Source organism: Eretmochelys imbricata, chromosome 14 (genome assembly GCF_965152235.1).
Source record: "Eretmochelys imbricata isolate rEreImb1 chromosome 14, rEreImb1.hap1, whole genome shotgun sequence".
NCBI classification, from domain to species: Eukaryota; Metazoa; Chordata; order Testudines; family Cheloniidae; genus Eretmochelys; species Eretmochelys imbricata.
In genome coordinates, this window is record NC_135585.1 from 53,764,282 (window position 1) to 53,780,906 (window position 16,625).

At 47.3% G+C, this 16,625-nt stretch overlaps 1 protein-coding gene across 1 annotated transcript; it reads right to left on the reverse strand.

Annotated features, from left to right (window-relative positions):
• Positions 1 to 3,360: 3,360 nt before the first annotated feature.
• On the reverse strand, positions 3,361 to 16,366 carry LOC144274220 (E3 ubiquitin-protein ligase TRIM7-like). The gene is made up of 7 exons (XM_077832849.1): positions 15,950 to 16,366; positions 13,580 to 13,675; positions 11,602 to 11,832; positions 10,006 to 10,028; positions 7,486 to 7,601; positions 5,880 to 5,912; positions 3,361 to 3,929 (listed from the first exon to the last, which is right to left on the reverse strand). Exons 1-7 carry the CDS (start codon positions 16,364 to 16,366, stop codon positions 3,394 to 3,396), a joined length of 1,452 nt encoding a protein of 483 aa, XP_077688975.1. The 3' UTR covers positions 3,361 to 3,393.
• Positions 16,367 to 16,625: the final 259 nt, after the last annotated feature.

Genomic DNA, 16,625 nt, shown 5'->3' on the forward strand with positions numbered 1-16,625 from the left:
CATCCTAGAGTCATACACCCCCCTGAAAAATACCAATAACTGTGGCAGTGACCATCTTTTATTCTGCTTAATGTTTGCCCTCTGTGATTGATACAATAATATCTAAATAGTGTCTTCTAAGCCATGTTCTCACAGGTCATCAGGGTACATACACATGATCTGTGACAGAGGAAGAGCGAAAACAGGTGGCTGGAATAATGGCGGCCAGAGTCACTGCCTGATTCTCATCAACTGCAGCATGAAAACATTTTGATATCTTGAGCCAAGGGCTTTGCATGGGGCACAGCTGGGCTTCTTCGCCTCCAGCTAACTTCTACAAAGTCCTGATCGGCAAAGTTATTCCAAGTGACAAAAAGGGCTGGTGGATCTGTGTTGCTGCCAGTGACATATGAAATCAAGTAGTTTTCATTGCGAGGGGGTTTTAACCCATTTCTCAGAAAATAACCTGCAGATTCGGACCAAATTTTCAGATTCCAGAGCGGTGGACTTATCTTTGGGGGACAAACACTGTCAGTAAGAGCCACTGTCCCTTGCCAAGGAAGTGGAAGTTCCTATGGCTCTTTGGGTTATAATCCGTGAGTTAGACTCTAATAAAATCCAGCTGGGAGACATTCGGACTATTATCAGAAGAGATTTAGGGCAAGAAAGCGACGAATAGGCCCTTACTAAAGAAATCATTTTTGACAGTAAAAATCTTCTCAGTTATTGTCCTGTCTATTATCTCCTTTTTAAGGGAAAGTTCATGAAGAATCTTTTGTCAAGGTCACTCTAGTGCTAGTTGGGGGGAACCTCAGATTTCCTTGACGCCTGTCAGTGTGGTTGTTAGCCAGCGTTTAGTACACAGACTACATTGCTAAAGGACCCTCTCCAGATCAGGGTGAAGATCAAGTCAATCACGGTGTCAGAAGTCTTTGATATACTGACTATGGTGAATTGTAACTTACAGTGCTACACTTGAGTGGCTTTGTCCTTTTCTTTCCAGGAGGATCCCATGGGTAGTGCTTTGCAATTTTCTGTCTGCCCTGAGGACGTTTTCATGCAGGCTGCCACAGGCTTCTATTCTCAAGTTAAGGAGAAAGGTCTCTGAGCTGCTTTTCCAAATTTTAAAACAAGACATTCAATTGTGCACGTTGTGTTGGGAGGTTTCATTTTGAGGATAAAGCAAATATGATAAGTAAACATCATAGTGCGTGGCAAGAGTTCATGGGCATAATAATTTAATCCAACCTTATCACTGCTAATCTGAAGGCTAAAGTCCAGCCCAGCCCTATTCTTGGAGAAGGGTGACTCTATAATTTATGGGAAATTACAAAACAGCATTAGGAAGTCCTGTATTGTGATTGGCCATTAGACATCATGTTGTGACATACATTGCAACCTCACGCAGTATCTTTGGTGACCACTGTATTACATTGATGAAAGGTTTATGTATGATTGTGTCTTCCTCCCTGCGGGAGGGTACCACAAGTCCTCCAGGAACTCGAAAGGGTGTGTGTGTGGGAGAGGGATTAAGGGGAGTCACTGAATACTGTAAACAGCCCCCAGAGGTGCCAGCTGCTTCAGGTCTCCGCTCCAGTGATACGGCCACACGGCCTCCCCTTTCACACACACCCCACACCCTGCGCAGCCAGCAGAAAGGGGTGTCAAAGCTTTAACTGAATGAGGGAGGTAGAGAGTGTTCAACAACTCAACCTTCTTCAGAATACGCTGCGTCAGGGCCCTCACGGCCGCCCATGTTTTAACACAAGCGTAGTAGCCTGGGGCAGGCACAGATTGGCAGAGGAAGTGTCTTCCCAGTGCGGGGCTGAGGTGGGCCTTAGCCCCCCTCGCCACGGGGCCCCGCCCCATCCTCCTCCTCTCCCCCCGAGGACCCACCCCCAGTCAGGCCTGAAGACGGCCATGGTAAGAGCCCAGGGGGGCCATTTCAGATTTTGGTAGGGGGGCAACTTTAACTGTGATTCCAGGAGCTACTTAGGCACCTGAAAACTACAGAGGTTTTTTTGCAGATTATTACTTCGAAATTAGCTGACAGGACACCGTATCTAATTCCTATTAGGGCTGTCGATTAACTGCCGTTAATGCCTGCGATTAATGCACAGCACAATTAACGCGTTACATTTTTGAGTGCACGTTCATCACAGACCCTCTGGGCAGGAAGCAGTACTGACGCCGGGCCCAGAGTCGGAAGGGGCCCTGGCCAGCCCGATCCCCTGGCCGGCTCAGCCAGCCAGGAAAGCTGCCTCCACCCCTGCCCGGCCTCGTCCCCAAAGCCACGCCCCTGCTCTGCCCCTGCTCCTCCTCGTCCCCAAAGCCCCACCCCTTCTCTGCCCCAGCCCCGCCTCTTCCCCAAAGCCCCGCCCCGCCCCAGCCCCACCTCTTCCCCAAAGCCCCGCCCCTGCTCTGCCCCCACCCCGCCTCTTCCCACCCCTGCTCCTCCCCAGCCCTTCCCCCGCTCCCCTGAGGACTCCAGCAGCAGTCGGGTCTGCACTCACCGGCGGGGTGAAGTAGACCGACCCGGCCCCAGCCAGCTGTGCACCGCCGGCGAGTGCTGGGGGGTGGTTCCCCCTTGCCCCCCAGTCCCGAGTCCAGAGCGGGCTGGGGCCAGGTCACTCCAGTTCCCGCTGCCCCGTGAGTGCAGGGTCAGGCCTGCCCTGCAATCACCAGGCGGCAGGAAGTGGAGTGACATATGGAGTGACAAATGGAGTGACAAATATCCCTCTCGGGTCCATTTACTGCGGGACTTTAATAAGGTGAACAGGAGAACACAAGCAGTTTGCCCACACGGGGACAATTCATTATTCTAGAAAATATATTAACACATTAAAACTAACACAATGGTAAACATGACTTCGGTGCTTTTGAAAATCCCACCTGCAGTTACTTAGCAGCACGAGTTCCACTGGAAATCAACGAGTCTGACGTCGCTTCGGTTCCTTTGAAAATTCCAGCCTTCGCACCCCGTACACACGCTAACAGTTGTATTTAAATATATATCAGCGGGTTGTGGCCAAATAACGATCAGCTAACAGGATTTGAAACACCCCCATTTCCCCCCACCCCGACTCTTCAGCCAGGCATCCCCCCCCGCCCCCCCCCAGTTGAGGGGTCTCTCCCTGGCCCTCGGCTGGGTCCCTCCCACAGGGGTCCCTCCCACAGGGGGCCCCCACACCGAGTTGGCCACCTAGGAGCATACAGCTCCAGCCTAGAGCGCCTCACACAGACCTCCACAGCCATAGAGCTATGGGGAGAGCGTCACCCCCCTTCAGCCCTGTCTGTGCGGGGGGGAGGACTGGCGGAGTCCTCCAGGTCATAGAGATCAGGAGGGTGGGGGCTAGAGGAGCCTGTTTCACGGGGCCGGACAGGGCACCTCGGGGACACAGTGTGAGCCGCAAACTAAGCGCATGGTCCCAGGAGAGAGGAAAGGGAAATGAAAAGCAACGGACCAGAGAAGAGCGGGCGGATTCTCTCCCCGGCGAAAGAGGCCGGCGGGAAAGTGACGATCGGGTCCCCGTTGCCAGCATCGAAAAACGCCACCCGCCCCTCTTCATAGTCCAGATAAACCCGGATCCTGTGGGGTCCCCGGCTTGGGGAGAAGGGGGTGAGATCATCAGGGGACGTGAGAGCCCAGTACCGATCCTCACTGCACAGCACAGCCCAGATCCCCCGCTCAGGGTTAAAATCGATATCTCCCTTCCTGCTCACAGACTCTCTGACCACCCCCACAATACAGACTTCGCCTTCCTTTAGCTCTATCTCCCAGTAATGTCGGCCCGAGGTGAATCCCTCACAGCCCAGCACACAGAGCTCAGTGTCAAATCTCCCAGGGTTGTTGGGCAGATCCTGCCACGTGTCTCCCCTTCTCACACTTTTCCGATCAGCAGACACGATGAGTTGGGGATGGGCCGTGTCTGGATCCAGAGTCACGTTCACTGCAGAGAGAGAATCAGAGGGTGAGGGGCAGAGCTCAGCCCTGGGGCAGGGTCTGATCGTGTCAGTGACAGAACCTGCCCCAGGTGGGGGGTGAATCAGAGAATCTCCCCCCTCCAGAATTTACCCAGCTCTGCAAAGGGAGCAGCGCTGAGATCTCAGCCATGTGCAGGGGGGATTCACACCCCTGACAGAACCAGTTCAGTGACAGAGTGAAAGGATCAGCTCAGCTCAGCCAGGCTCCCAGACCCAGAGTCTGATTCTCAGTTATTCCATCCGTGTGCTTGGGGGAAAGACAAGGGGGGTTAGAGGGAGGTGTTTGTCCTTCCTTTAGTCTCCTTGGCCCCTAGTTACAGGGGCCTCAGTGTTGCAAAGCAGAGTGCAGCCATAGTGTGATGCATCCTGTCTAGAGCCGACCCTTGGGTAGGGTGAATCGGGCTGACCACTCTGGGCCCCACGCTTTAGGGGGCGCTGCAAGCAGGTGCAGTCAGTCGCAGAAGAAACGAATCTGTCACTTCAGCCCCGGACCCCACACCCCCCTAGGGACGGCCCTGGCCCCCAGCATGGCCCCCCAACCCAGCCCCCCAACCCACTCCTACAATAACGGCTGGGAGCAGACTTGCTGTAGAGCCCTTATGACAACTTCACATGGACGGGGGTGGCTCCCTTGCACAGAAGCTATTTTCTGGGGACTGTTTCCATGCATATTAAGGCCTCTTTGCTCTGACAGAGCAGCATAAAAGGGCCTGACAATCTTTCCCCATCTGCACCCACCTCTCCCCACGGATGTGATTAGAGATCCTGGCATCATAGGAGGCTCCCAGCAGATTACAGGGAATCCAAAGTCCTCCTGTATAAAACTGCTTTTTTAGAGACATCACTGGCCCCCCATGACTCTGTGTAGCTGCGGTGTGGTTGAGGACACCGCACACTTACTGAATGGCTGCTTGTCTTATGCTGGTCTACCAGGGGGACTTTCCAAACTCCACACTGATGGCCCTAAGGCTATACAATGGCTAATACAGTAATGCCAACTTCAAGAGATCAAATCTCATGAGATTGGCCCAAAAATTGTGACTTTTTTAAAAAGGACTATATTGTGATTTTTAGGTCAGTCTCTTGAGTTTGAACTCCCCTGGCCCCTCCCCAGGGCGTGCACATGTGACAATCAGTGTTGCCCACTCTCCCACATGTACGGGATAAGGTGATTTTGGCTTCTGCTGAAGGAGCTCTCACCCCCACATCTGCCCATCTCCTGACCAGCAATTAATCCTGTCCTTCAGGCCCCCGTCAGTTCTGTCCCCACCCAAACCCCCTCAATTCAGTCCCCCAGGCCCCATCATCACTGCCCCATCATCACCGCCCCATCAGTTCAGCACCCCTACCCCACTGCCCTTATTTCACCCTCCCAGCACTCACCCTATCTGCTCAGAACCCACCATCGATACAGACCGCCCAGCCCCCTGCTCACTTCAGGCCCCCTACAGCCCCCAGGCCATAATAAAGCCCACCCAGCCTCACCTCTGCTCCTTCTAGGGTTCTTCATCCTCCCTACGCCTGGGGGCTACAGTGAGGTCTCCTCACCCACTTCGCAGGCTGGCAGGGAAGGAGCCGCACCGGGGTGGCTGACAGCGGGAGCCCCAGCCACACCCAGGGCAGCTGACAGGATTTTGAAGTAAAATTAAACCTCGTGTTTAGAACTCTCAAATGTCGGGATATTTTTTCAGCCACAGCTCTAGCGCGAGATCATGAGTGAGTCTTAATTCTAAATTATCATAGAGAAAAGAATCGACTTTTCTGTTTTTAGGAAAGATCTGGGCAGCCACCAGTAATAACGGTGTTCAGCTCCTGTCAAATGCAAACTTGAAACAAAACCTGAACTACAGTGCTGCCAATGAGCCACCATGATTCATATGAAAGTTTTCACTCCCCCTTTGGTTCCAGAAATTTACCTTTGTCCAACCGCTGTCTAGACGACAGAGAGTCTAGAGGAAGAAAAGGGTGAAAAAGATTGAATGTCATATTCACACTGTCCATTCTCTAACACAAAAGCCAAATGAAAAGAAAACAAACTTTATGAAGTTTTAGTTAAGGAGGTTAAATGCAATTCAGACCAATACAAACCATTACACACTCACTGAAAAATAACCACAAACATGAAAACAAAGCACATGACCTAAGGTTACATGACATACCCAGAGATGTTTTACACAGCAATTAAACACCTGTGGCTGGCCCATGACAGCTGACTTGGGCTCGGGCAATGGGGCTGTTTAATTGCAGAGTGGATGCTCGGGCCTGGGCAGAAGTCTGGACTGTGGGACCCTGTGACGGGAGAGGGTCACAGAGTCCAGGCTCCAGCCCGAGCCCGAACCTTGTGAGCCTGAGTCATCGGACACGGGCGAGCCACAGGTGTTTAATTGCTGTGCAGACAAACCCTCTGAAACCAACACATAATTCACAGACAGACCAATACACAGAAACCTTTTCCCTGATTAGCATTCAATCAACTTTAAATCTGCCCCTGTATCATTATTACTTAATAAAATTGGCTCTTCCTTCCTGACAGACCTTGTGGTCTCATTCTCTCCAGCTCTGGAGGATAAAAGGTGGAGAATCTCTAAATCAGGGGTGGGCAACGTACGGCCCGTGGCCCAGATCTGGCATGTTGCTAAATTTCATCGGCCTGCAGCACCAACGCCCCCCTCCCACCGCAGGGTTGGAGCCGCGAGTGCAGACTGGCCCCGACATGGGGTGGAAGCCCCAAGCCTCTGCGCAGAGCCACGAGACTAGGCGTGCAGAGGGTGCTGCAGCACCCCCAGGTTTTGCATGGGGGTTCCATGCCCAGGGTACCGGATGGCTGCCAGACCCCCACCTGGGGCTCTGCTCCCACCCCCAGCTGTGGTCCCAGCCTCAACAGGTCAGCATCCCGCCTCCCCCGCGAGGTCACAGCCCAGTCTTGGCACCAGCTCTGGGCTGAGGGGGCACAGACATGGGTAAGGGTGTACGCCATGTAAAAAGTTTGGGACCACTGGCTTTCAGCACCCCCATTGTTCCATCGCTACTGCTTCCGCACCCACCGTGGGGCTAGAGCCATGAGCACCGGCTTGGCCTGCTGCAGGGGGGACGTCCCAAGCCTCTCTGTCCCCCCGCGGGGGAGTGGCCTTGGATTGATTTTTTTCTGTGGGTCAATGGCCCATGATAGAAAAAAGGTTCCCCAGCCCTGGTCTAAAGCAAGAGAGGGACTGTGAGGACACAGGAGGCCTTGCAGACAAAAATTCCAAACAAACATACTTCAGAAACAGTTAATTCAGCAGGAAGCTCAAGCGAAGGTTAACGTTCATAGCTGCTAAGAAAGGAAAACCCGCAGGGAGTCCGAATGTAGGACCCTAACCCAGTGTGTCTGTGCCTTATTGAGAGCTGAGTAGGGAATTCATAGGTTCCAAATGATTAGTTGACTATCTCCATCCACAGTTATTTTCCCTCAGACATTTCCCCAGCTCTGTCAATTATCAGTGTAATATATGTGAGAAAATTCCCCAGGTGACTGTTTATTACCTTTGAATTTCTTCATTATGGTCTCCAGAGACGCAGTTCTTTGAGAAGATTCCCAGCTTCTCCATTTCAGGTCCGAAGAAAAGGCCACTGGGTTCTGAAACTTCTCCCTCTCACATCTGAAGAACAACCCAGTGTTACTCATTGTGGAGTCCGTTCATATTTGTGTTTTACTAAAATGTATTTTATTCTAGCGAATGGTTGTAGCTCAGTCGACCGTGGAGGATTAAATTCTCCAGGGCCTCAGGAATAGGTCCAATACCAGCTTTGACACTACAAGCTTCCCCTTCATTTTGGTGAGACCGATATTGGAAAACTGCATCCAGGTCTGGTGTCCCCATTTTAAAATGGACGTTGAAAAAGTGGAGATGGTGCAGAGAAGACCCACAAAAATGATTTGAGGGCTGGTAAAAATGTCTTGCCCTGAGAGCACCCTGGCACTTGAGTGTGGGGTATAAATACCATCATGGGGAGAACAGACTTGGTACTAAAGGGCTCCTCAGTTTAGCCAACAAAGGCATAACAAGGACCAATTGCTGGAAGATGAAACCAGAGAAATTCAAATGGGAAATAAAGCAGACATTTTTAAGAGTGTGGGTGGATTAACCTTGGAAGAAACTGCCAAGGGAAGTGGTGGATTCTCCATCTCTTGACAGGGGCGCCAGAACAGGGGGCCATGGCCCCATCACTTTTACAAGTGGTAGAGCTCTGCTCTCTCCCTTTTTAGCTGCCTTAAAGGCAAGTGATGGGGGCAGAGGGTGGAGAGGAGCGAGCAGGGGGCAGGGCTTTGGGGGAAGAGGTAGAGCAGGGGTGGGGCCATGGTTTGGGCACCGGTGGCCCCCCCCCTCCCCACTTCTAGGGAGCTTCAGGTGTTACTGTCTCTTGATATCTTCAAATCTAGACTGAATGGCTTTGTGGAAGGTGCTTTAATCAACACACGTTGGGATTTAGTCAAATACAAGTTACTGGGCTGAACACAGGAATAACTGAGTGAAATTTAAGCACTTGTGATAAATAGGCACCGACTCTGTGGGTGCTCCAGGGCTAGAGCATCCACGAATAAATAAATAGTGGGTGCTCAGCACCCACTGGCATCCCCACAGATCAGCTCTTCCCCCTGCCTCCCAGCGCCTCCTGGCCGCTGCTGAACAGCTGATCCCCAGGGGATCGGAGGCGCTGGGGGTACAGGGGGTGCAGCAAGTTCAGGAAGAGGCGGGACAGGGCCTTGGGGGAAGGGGTGGAGTGGGGGCAGGGTCTGGGGCCAAGCAGAGGTCGAACACCCCCAGGGGAATGAGAAAAATCGAAGCCTGTGCTGTGATATACAGGAGGTCAAACGTGATGATCTTACGGTCCTTTCTGGCCTTCAACTCTATGCATCTATGAAACTCAGTAATACCATGTGGCACTGGGTTCCACAGGTTAATAATGAATTGTGTTTTAAAAAAAAGTATTTCCTTTTCTCAGCTTTACACTAGTTGCCTTTCTGTTACACTGAGCATCCTCTTGGTCTTGTATTGTGGGAAGCAGGATCCCCTGACATATCCTGTACACTATTTAAGGGAGATAATTAGTGACAATCCTTGTGGTGATGTGGACACCTATTGTACCAGCACCTGGAGTGAGATCCACTTATCCATTTCAAAGATAATTTATGTTCTTATTTAGCTCTTTGGATACGTACAACGGTCAGACCACTACCACAGGGGTTCTCAGCTTACAAAGGCTAGTGTGTATCCACTCCACACTTGAGGGAGTGGCAAACTACTTAATGACCTTGCACTGCCCAAGGGAGCAGAGGTGGGGTGTTTTTCCGCAGTACAGCTGCCTAGCCAGTTATTCCCATTTCATAGTTGTACATTTGATCTTTCCTTCCAAAGTGCAGCGGTTTGTTTTTATTGAATGGCCCCTGAAATTGACGTTAATCCTTCCTCCCTCCGCCCTTTGTCTCTTGCGTCTCTTTAGACCGTAAACTCCTTGGGGCAGGGACTGTCTCTTACTACGTGTCTGTGCAGCACCCAGCATTTTGGGCCCCGATTTTGCCTTAAGCCTCTAGAGACTGCTACTGATAATAGTACATTACAAAGTCTTTAGAGCAGGGAATGTCTTTTCCATTGTATCTGTTGCCACGCCAAGCCCACTGATTGAACTCACTGCATAATAAGAAACAATTAATAAACAGCTCATTGAATAATCAGCAGCTGGCTCTGACTTTCCATCCCTACCAACCTAGGTGGAGTTTGGAGTCTATGACCTCGAAATGAAAAATGCATTCTCCATCCCCAATCCCCCGAGTTCTCCATTCCACCAGCTACACTATAAATAACAACCTTGCTTGTAGGTAAATAACTTCTCAAGCTGGTCTATTCTGGAGTCTAGTTAAAATGACAAGAGCCCCAAGATTAGATTTAACGGAGAGAGATTGGGAACCACCCCCACACTCTGCACTGCTGGACCACGGTCTCAGGTTGAAAATCAAGTCTCTGCCTTGTGAGGTGAAAGGGACAGTGAGAAGGAGCCACCTACTTGCTCAAGGTGCCTTTGATGTCCTAGAGGAGAAAGATAAAAGGAAATTCAGTCCCATATCTCAAACTAAGTATCCCTCCTGCTCTGGAGGGGACTCACTTTGGCTTCACAGTGTGAGGTTCAAAGTGAAATTATTTGTTATTTATTAATGCAAACAAAAACATTAAATGTGTTGCCTTTGCTCTTTTGGATAAGTGCTCTGACTGCAGGATCCAGGCCCAAGGAAGTTTGTTTGTGGAGGCAGACTAGTTCTTTGGGTAATGACATTTGGACAACCAGCAGGCACATGAAATCTCCCTAACACTCAAAGGTTTGGGGAAGATCCCCTCCTGCAGACTCCAGTGGGTCCAGAGGGAGGGACAACCCCAGGCTGTGCTGCCCCCATGCTGTAAACTTTCTCCCCACTCGCCCACAAATGTTCTGAAGGCCCAGCCTGTGGACTTCTTGAGGGCTGGGTGAGAACAATGAGTGTGGGGTACAGAGTAATACAGGACCATTCACTATCCTAAGGCCCAGGATCAATGCAGGAAACCTGAGGAGTGAAGAAAGCTGCCCCCAGCATTTGGCCCTAGATAGCAGCTACAGATGTCCAGGATGGAAAGTTGTTGTTTTTCCTCTTTTCTTGATTTTAAGTGTCAAAAAAAATGCCTCTAAATAGCATTAGAAGGCTTTTGGAATTCTAACAACTACTTACACTTTCAGGGTACCATAAGTAATGAACAGCTTCCCTCACTAACTTCAGTTGTGGCAGAAAAAAAACCCCAAACATTACCATAGCCTCAGACCTCATGTATCAATTTTAAGGCCAATATTTTCCCTTTTATGGCATATGTAGGAAGAGTGGCCAAATCAGGCATAAAATGGAAACCTCTGCTTCAATCTTAGCTATTTCCATAATTAATGACAGGTTCCATCTTTTGGAGTTAGTGTTTGGAACGCAGGAATTGCTGGACTGGCTCAGACTGTAGGTCCATCTAATCAGTATTCTGTCTCCAAAGGTGGACAGTGCCAGATGCTTCAGAGGAAGGTGTAAGATAATCTGCCTCCCGCATTCTCATCCTTCTCTCTAATAGAGAGTGATTGGATGAAGCAACAAAGCATGGAGGTTTAATATCACTCTGCATAGTCTTATTATCCATATAAATATCTGATCACTTTTTGAGTTTTGCTAAATGCTTGGTCTCAACGACATCCAGGGGCAATGAGTTCCACAGTCTAATTACGTGCTGTGTGAAAAAGTGTTCATTGGATCAATTTTGAATTTGTCACCTTCTAATTTTATTGAAGGTCTCTTTGTTCTTGCATTAAGAGACAGGGAGAACAGAGTTTGGAGTTAACCATTTTTGGAGGAGTCTTCACCCACTTGAATTCAAAAGAAGAATTTCTTTTCATTTAGGGCTCAATCCAACGCTCGTACTCAAGAAGTATATTTCCATTGACTTTAATGGGCATTTGATCAAACCCATAAGGAAAACTAATGTATATTTTAGCAATACTATATGTTCTGACCATTCACTCCTACACTCCAAAAGGAAGAGAGTTAGGAGACTTTCTTGCCCTGTGAAAGGTTCTGGGGTGTTTCTAACACTGTCTCACCTGCAGGAATTCACTTGCTGTCTGCTGGCACTTCTGCTCCATCTCACTGATCAGGTAATTGAAAGAAGATATTTCCTCAGATAATTTGGCAACATACTCAGCCCTCCTCTTTTCAATTTCCTTATTCAGCTCTTCCAACTGGGCCAGGAGGAGTTGCTCTTGTTCCTCCAGAAACTGGCGCAGTTGCTGAAATTCAGACACAATCTTCTGCTTCTCAGTTTCTAGCTGTTTCTGAAATGACGAGATACAAAACAGGAAAAGCACAGGTCAAGAACAAGACTACGGAGTGAGTCATGGGACATTTTATAAAGCCATGGGACATTTTATGCACGTTGCAGCACGTCATTGCAACCCCACAGAAATTAACTTCTGACATTTTATGGAGAATATACTCTATGCTCAGTAGACAGAATATTTTCCAATAGATTTTTAAGAGTCCTAACTGGTGTTTAGAGTATGAATTTTTCTTGCATGATTCAGATAATCTGTGATCAGTGGCTTCCAGAAAACCAGATCCTTCTAACAAGAAGCACAGCAGGTGTGGGATTTAGAACTGGACTGGCAAGGATTATTTTCGGAGAGCAAACAGTAGTGCTTCTTAGTTTGGGTTCTAGACTTGAACTGGGGAACACATGCTGTCCCTAAAATACATTTGGGCATAAAGGGCATTTAAAAAAAAAAAAGTACTAACATTTGAGCTCCATCATTTGCTCTCAAGAGTTCTGAGAACAGATTTGGATACATAAAATTTGGCACACCATAAATCTTGGTTTTTAAGCCACACAGGGACCTTGAGCACAAATTGGGCTGCTGGGAAGACCCCTTTTTGCACATGCAAATCTGAGTTTGCAGATTGCTTTGGAATGAGTGCATGTGAACTGGTCAGACGTCCACCAATTCATGCTGTTTCTGGAGCACTCTCTGGCCCCTGGTACCCTAGGAGCAAGGAAATCAGACCAGATTTGGAACCCAGATCTTCTTCATGGCAATGTCTAGCAGCGATATTAATAAGGGTCTGTTCCAAAGCTCACTGAACTGGCCCATAGTCTTTCCAAGGACTTCCTTGTGCTTTGTTTTAGGCCCTAAGTGAGCCTCCTCCTGTGGGGCAGCAGATTCCTAGAGCAGCTGCACTGACTGTCCAGCTGTGGTTATCTCTGTTGAAAGTACAGCTGGCCAAAACATTCCGGGGTGGGGAAATTCGCAAAAATAATTGACATTTCAAAGTGGTTTCCATTTGTCAGTTTTCAAAATGAAACTTCTTTTGATTTGTTTGAAAAATATCTTGAAATAACTTTTGAAAAATTTCACATTTTTGTTTCTCCCTTTTCCTGAAGTGGAACAAAATAATGTTTATTCCCCCCACCCCACCCCCACCCCCATTTTTATTTTTAGTACTTCCTCCCTGTACCTCTTCAAAAAAGAGCTCCCATTTTTTCAAAAGTGGCAAAAAGAAAAAGGAAAAAACAAAGGTAAAAAAAACCCTGTACATTATTTTAGTGCACTCAGTAGAATGAAAGAGATAAAAAACAAAAGAAAGTTTTTTAAAAACAAAATGAAAATTAGTTTGAATTGACACAAAAATGTTTGTTTCATTTTGAAATTTCTGGTCAAAAAATTGAAAAAATGTCTTGCAAGTTGTTTTCTACTAAACCCCATTTATCCGCAGGGAGCTTTTTTTTGGTTGAAAATTTTCAACCAGCTTTAGTTGAAAGACTAAAGGAGAAAATACTGTTAATTAAACAAATTACATGGGAATTATCAGTGAAAATATTTGGATTATTAAAGCTCTTTCTTTAATGCTGCATTTTCCTGCTGACTCTCAAAGCAGAAGAGTTTTTCTTTACAATGAGAATAAAGAAGGAATCACCTTTCACGGATGAGACTGTGTTACTCACTAGTCCTCTTACGATACTCAAACTAAGCAGTGTGTTGATAATGTCCCTGTGCACATTTGCTTCTGAGTAATAATGGCACCTACCAGCAGTTCCTGGCTTTTATTTTCCCCACTCAATTTAAATGACAAAATCTCGTCTCTCTCTTTCTTCAGAATCTCCAAACGGCTCCGAATTTGGTCCTAACAAAAGAAAAACTGGTTTAGTTTTGGTTGTTTTTGGAGGATTTCCCTCCATTTATTTATATTTGCAAGAATATCAAATACATAATTAAATGGGTGAGTGCTCTAACCACTGTACAGTCAGTCATTCTCATGCTTGTGGTCTCTCTCTCTCTCTTTGGTCCAAATGATCAAGGGGTTAATTATTACTAAAACACTCTGATTGAAAGTAGCCCAGAGGATGAAAATGAGTTGTTTGCCTCCTACTGCATGGCTTTGGTTAAAAAGTCTGAGTCTCTCTTGCTCTCTTTTGCTTTGCGGCTGATTTGCTGCCTCTCTCGGTGTAAGCTCAAAAGCTTGTCTCACTAACAGAAGTTGGTCCAAAGATGTTATCTCACCCACCTTGTCTGTCTGCCCCCTGCAAGTCCATTTCCTTACTCTAATCTCACTCTTCTGTCACTGAACCCTGAAAGTGCTCACTCATAGACCAGCTAAGATGTTACCACAGAAATGGGGTCAGGGAGCAGTCAGTGAAGGGGACAGTGTGGGTATTCCATGAGGGCTAATACATGGATTCTGAAGCAGGAAGAAAGCGAGTACCTGTGGGAACACCTGTTTTCACCCCATTTTCACCTCTGCAGTTTGGAGCCTTGACATTCCCCCCAGCACATAGCTCTCAGTCGGTGTTGAGAATGCACAGAGCTGCTTAGAGGGTGTGAAAATCCCAGGTGTACAGTTGCATGGCACAAGTCTGTTCAGAATAGGCGACTAACCTCCTAGGTCCCTATCATTGTTGCCAATCATTGAGTTGGTAGTGTGTGTTGCTTAAATGCAATACATTATTCTACTTTAATCATCCTGCTCTAACATCGGTTGCATCTTGACAATTGTCCAGTCAGTGGTGTGTCTCACCCGCAACTCTAATCTGATTTGCACAAAGCTTTGCAGAAGAAGATTTAACAAAACCTAAAGTTCACAGGTGCACAAATACAATAAAATAGATTGTTTAGTCTTTTTCCTCCAGTCTGTGTAGTTATATATATAGGGACCACTTTCATTGCAAAAGTACTGGATATTTTAAGAAAATCCTGTAAAGCACAAAATATCGACTCTTCCAGCTTCTAAGCCAAAAAAAAAAAAAAGGGGGGGGGGGGGGACAGCTGCTTGCATACAATTATGAAAGAAAAAGAGGACAAAAAAAGATGACCGGAGGTGTGATCAAGACAAATGGATCCACAGAGGAAGACATCTTTTCCCAACGGGGGATCTTCTGGCAAGGAAGAGATATTTCCGAAGGCTGACCAATACAGATGAGGTTGTGTGTCACAGATATGGATATAAAATTCTTGATGGAAATGTGGACAAAGTGATTGTTCATTATTTGGGACAAGATGAAATACCTGACCAATGTGTGCCCTATAGGAATATGAGACAATATCCTTGGAGATGTCATGGTCATACATTTGACAGTACAGATGGCAGAGTTGTGGAGTAGAAACATTTAGGCCTCTCTAAAAATTGCCAGTGAAAAATAACAGACTCCAGTGCATCCAATGAAGTGAGCTGTAGCTCACAAAAGCTTATGCTCAAATAAATTGGTTAGTCTCTAAGGTGCTACTAATACTCCTTTTCTAATGTCTCAGCTGCACGTATGAGAGTGACTCTTCCCAAAAATACACAACAAATAAAAAAAATTGTGTATGAAAAACAAAACAAAAAAATCGAATCAGCCACAATGACTTACGTGGTATGACCTTCACTGTGCCCTGGAAGGCTTTGTGTATCAGTTCTGTCAGGTCCCTGAAATCCCTGTAAGTTTGGATCTTCCAGAAGCTATTTTTTAAAGAGGTGATAATATTGAAGCTAACTACACTTCTTTCGTATGCCACATTTCAGCTCGGAGACTTTTGCTTTCTCCCTTCATGTGCCTTTTTTCAGGAAAATCCAGCAATTCCTGTGGCTGCACTGATTCATGACAAGTGCACAACACATGCACACAAGAGGTTCTCATTTCTAGCAAAATATGCATCCCAGGTCAGCAGCAGTTCCATTTTAATAGTACTGTGCTAGATGTATAAATTTCAGCCCCTGGGCCAATGCAGAACTGACTTTTCTGAGTCCTTATTGGTGTTAAAAATGGTTTGGGGCCAGAACAGGTTAATAACAGCGTGTTATAAGTCTGTTCTCATTGCTAAAGTATGGTTCATAAGGATGTCTAACCATATCCGCATTTTTTGCCATAATTTTTTTATTAAAATGCCATTCCTGCTTTTACACCATCCTGTGATTTCTTACCTTGTAATCCTCAGCACCTTCCTCTTTGGGAACCGCAGCGTGTTCTCTGTGATCTTGGGACAGATGGCAACCCGAGCAAATGGGTATTTGATCCTTTTGGCAGATGACTTTTAAATCCTCGTTGTGTTTTTCACACACTGTCCCAACTTCTGGTTCTTTTGTTGGCTCCAGTGTAAACGTTCTGGAAGCTTCTACAATATTCCTTAGCTGTCTGTTTGGTTTGAAGTTTCTCTGGGAGAAGGTTTCTCTGCACTCAGGACAGTGGAAGTTTGTACTCAATGCCTCCCAGCGCTGAGTGATGCAGGCCTGGCAGAAATGGTGGCCACAGTCCAGACACACTGGATCTTTAAAATAATCTAGACACACTGAACAAGTCAGTTCACCTAGGAGCTGTTGGGCTGGATTCGCAGCAGCCATGGCTGATTCTGCAGAGAAGAGACTAATTTAGTTTCGTTTTAGTGTTCTCAGAAATGGGCTGATTCTGAACTTTGCACACCAAACAGGTGTTTTCTATGTGTACATTGTCTCATGTTACTCTTGTGAGTCCGGAAACACCTTGTGGTTTCAGTTGGCAAAGGGAGGCTCTACCACGAAAGACTGTGGCGTGGCAGCACCTGACGCTGTGGATCCCTACAAGGGTGCAGCAGGGCCACCCTGCAGAACAGTTGTTGGAAAA

Excerpts from the sequence above, each read along its gene's own strand:
- LOC144274220 (XM_077832849.1), bottom strand. The coding sequence starts at position 16,366 with ATGGCTGCTGCGAATCCAGCCCAACAGCTCCTAGGTGAACTGACTTGT. Across the intron at positions 13,676-15,949 it reads AAGGTGCTGAGGATTACAAG|GACCAAATTCGGAGCCGTTT; the intron begins GTAAGAAATCAC and ends TTCTTTTGTTAG. Across the intron at positions 3,930-5,879 it reads TAGACAGCGGTTGGACAAAG|TGAACGTGACTCTGGATCCA; the intron begins GTAAATTTCTGG and ends CTCTCTCTGCAG.